At 33.7% G+C, this 2801-nt stretch overlaps 1 protein-coding gene across 1 annotated transcript; it reads left to right on the top strand.

Moving 5' to 3' along the window:
• Positions 1-549: 549 nt before the first annotated feature.
• Positions 550-2775, top strand: LOAG_14297 (DEAH box polypeptide 8; the record flags this gene model as incomplete). The annotated part of the gene is made up of 7 exons (XM_003149793.1): positions 550-719; positions 918-1116; positions 1265-1417; positions 1513-1736; positions 1921-2131; positions 2428-2556; positions 2660-2775. Coding segments are annotated over 7 exons (1200 nt in total), but the record flags the coding sequence as incomplete, so codon positions are not given.
• Positions 2776-2801: the final 26 nt, after the last annotated feature.

The raw sequence follows: 2801 nt of genomic DNA, 5'->3' as shown, positions 1-2801 counted from the left end.
AACAGACAATTCAAAGAAAAATTTAAAACTTAATGAAATTGCAAATAAACAAAACTAACTGACAAGATAAACAAATAACTGGAAACAAATAAAAAATAAAAAAAAGTGGAATTCACAAATTTGACAATACTTTTCCCCAATACAAAAGGGTTTTAAAAGCAGAATTTTGTAAGGATTGAATGATTTCTGAAATGGCATGATCATGGCTTATCGATTCTTTTAATGATGAAAATGAAATTAAATTAAATTAAGTATTTAAAAGTGTCACATCATGGAAATAATTAGAATAAATTCCTGGACAGCATTACTGATAAAACTGCGATTATAAATGAGATTTCGCGTACTATCAGAGTCTAAAGATTGTACAAGGTTTGTTTGTTCGATTTTTTTTTTGGCATTGTGTGTAAAGGAGATTGTTATGTGAATGTGTGTTTTGAATCGGTACTTTTCTGTGAAGTTTGAAATAAAATTATTGACTCATTAAATGATTTATTTTATGGGATGATCAGCATCTTGCATGTTTTTAGCCAAGACACTGTAGTGAAATACATGACGGATGGTATGTTACTCAGAGAATGTTTGCTGGATCCGGATTTAACATCATATTCGGTAATAATGTTGGACGAAGCTCATGAAAGAACTATTCATACCGATGTTTTATTTGGGTTATTGAAAGCTGCAGTGAAAAAACGACCGGAACTCAAGCTAATTGTTACTAGGTGTGTTTCTGATTTCTTCATTTACCTTTGTTACCTTGTTTTGACGGTAAGTAAAAGTACTTCATTTGATTTTGCAAACATAATAAATTTAGACTTGCTTTAGAACATGTTTAAAATTTATTTGAAATGGAAGACTCGAATTTTGTTTTACTTCATTTTAATGGAATTAACGATTAGGTATCATAAGTTGCTTTGTAGTGCTACTTTGGACGCTGTCAAATTCTCAGAATATTTTTATGAAGCCCCTATATTTACAATACCTGGTAGAACGTTCCCTGTCGAAATTCTTTATACACGTGAACCAGAAACGGATTATTTGGACGCTGCACATATAACTGTTATGCAAATCCATCTTACCGAACCTCCTGGTGACATCCTTGTATTTCTCACTGGACAAGTATGATTTCACAACTTTATGAAACCTTCAATTCTGCAAATTGTTCCGGAACTTGAATCGTTCTCGAGTTATGACTTTATATAATGCAATTGAAATTGATTCTCACCTGATTACTTACTATATGTTTTTTTACGAGTGCAATTTTTAGGAAGAAATTGATACTTCTTGCGAAGTTTTATACGAAAGAATGAAAAGTCTTGGTCCGGATGTACCTGAATTGATAATTTTACCCGTATATGGTGCGCTGCCGAGCGAAATGCAAACACGAATATTTGAACCTGCACCACCAGGCAGCCGAAAAGTGAAAATTCTGTGTTATTTGCTTCAACTGCTATATGATCAGTAGAACATGAATTGTTTTCTGGAACAATAAAAAATTCTAAATTCATACTTCAGGTGGTAATTGCAACGAATATTGCCGAGACTTCATTGACGATAGATGGAATCTATTATGTGGTCGATCCGGGTTTTGTAAAGCAAAAAATATATAATCCAAAAAGTGGTATGGATTCTCTGGTGGTTACACCAATTTCCCAAGCACAAGCGAAGCAGAGAGCGGGTCGAGCAGGTCGTACGGGCCCTGGCAAATGCTACAGACTTTATACTGAGAGAGCTTATAGGTTGTTTTTTTCTAACTTCATGAACTTTGCTAAATTTCTTCTGCAACATATCTTGTTCTGTCGTATGATTGATGGATTGTTTACTCTTTTTAAGCTTTTATTTCGAACAATCCTTTGGAATAGTCTTGATTTGTGAGGATTTCCAAATTTTGACCAACTATTTCTTTGAATATTATCATTGTAGGGATGAGATGTTGCCGACACCTGTGCCTGAAATACAGCGAACAAATCTTGCATCAACACTGTTGCAGCTTAAAGCTATGGGCATCAACAATTTAATTGATTTTGATTTTATGGATGCACCGCCAGTAGAAGCTATGATTACAGCCTTAACACAATTGCACACTTTAAGTGCTCTTGACAATGATGGATTGTTGACCAGACTTGGTAGAAGGGTATGTCTCACTGTAATATGACATTTCAGGTGTTCATTTTTGAAGCTCAAAAGATCTTTCCATTATTTACTGCGTCTAGAAGGCTAAATTTTATTGCAGTGTTAATATAAGAAAGCTGGAGTAAGATCTCTAGCGATTTATTATAATTGCAGTCGGTTCCTGTAGTCAGTGTTTTAACAATTTGAGATTAGAAATCAACTTTCAGGTTATTCAATTAACAATTATTTTATTTTGTACGGATATTTGAATCTCTTTCTAAATTTTTCAAGTGTTATTATTTGGAATTTCGAATTTAGATGGCAGAATTTCCATTGGAACCTAGTTTGGCTAAATTGCTGATCATGTCAGTGGATTTATGTTGTTCGGATGAAGTGCTCACTATTGTTTCAATGTTGTCGGTGCAAAATGTTTTCTACAGACCAAAGGTGGTTTCCCTTTTCCTCATAATGCATGTTTCAAATTTAATTTTGTTCAAGAATTTGAAGAGGTTCAAATATACATTCGGAAAATTTTTATTTTGTCTTGAAGGACAAACAAGAAATAGCAGATCAGAAAAAGGCGAAATTTCATCAACCGGAAGGCGACCACTTAACACTACTAGCTGTCTACAATTCTTGGAAGCATCATCATTTTTCTCAGCCATGGTGTTATGAAAACTTCATTCAAATTC

Source organism: Loa loa (genome assembly GCF_000183805.2).
Source record: "Loa loa unplaced genomic scaffold supercont3.1147, whole genome shotgun sequence".
Taxonomy (NCBI): Eukaryota; Metazoa; Nematoda; class Chromadorea; order Rhabditida; family Onchocercidae; genus Loa; species Loa loa.
This window is presented reverse-complemented; position numbering and strand designations above follow the sequence as displayed.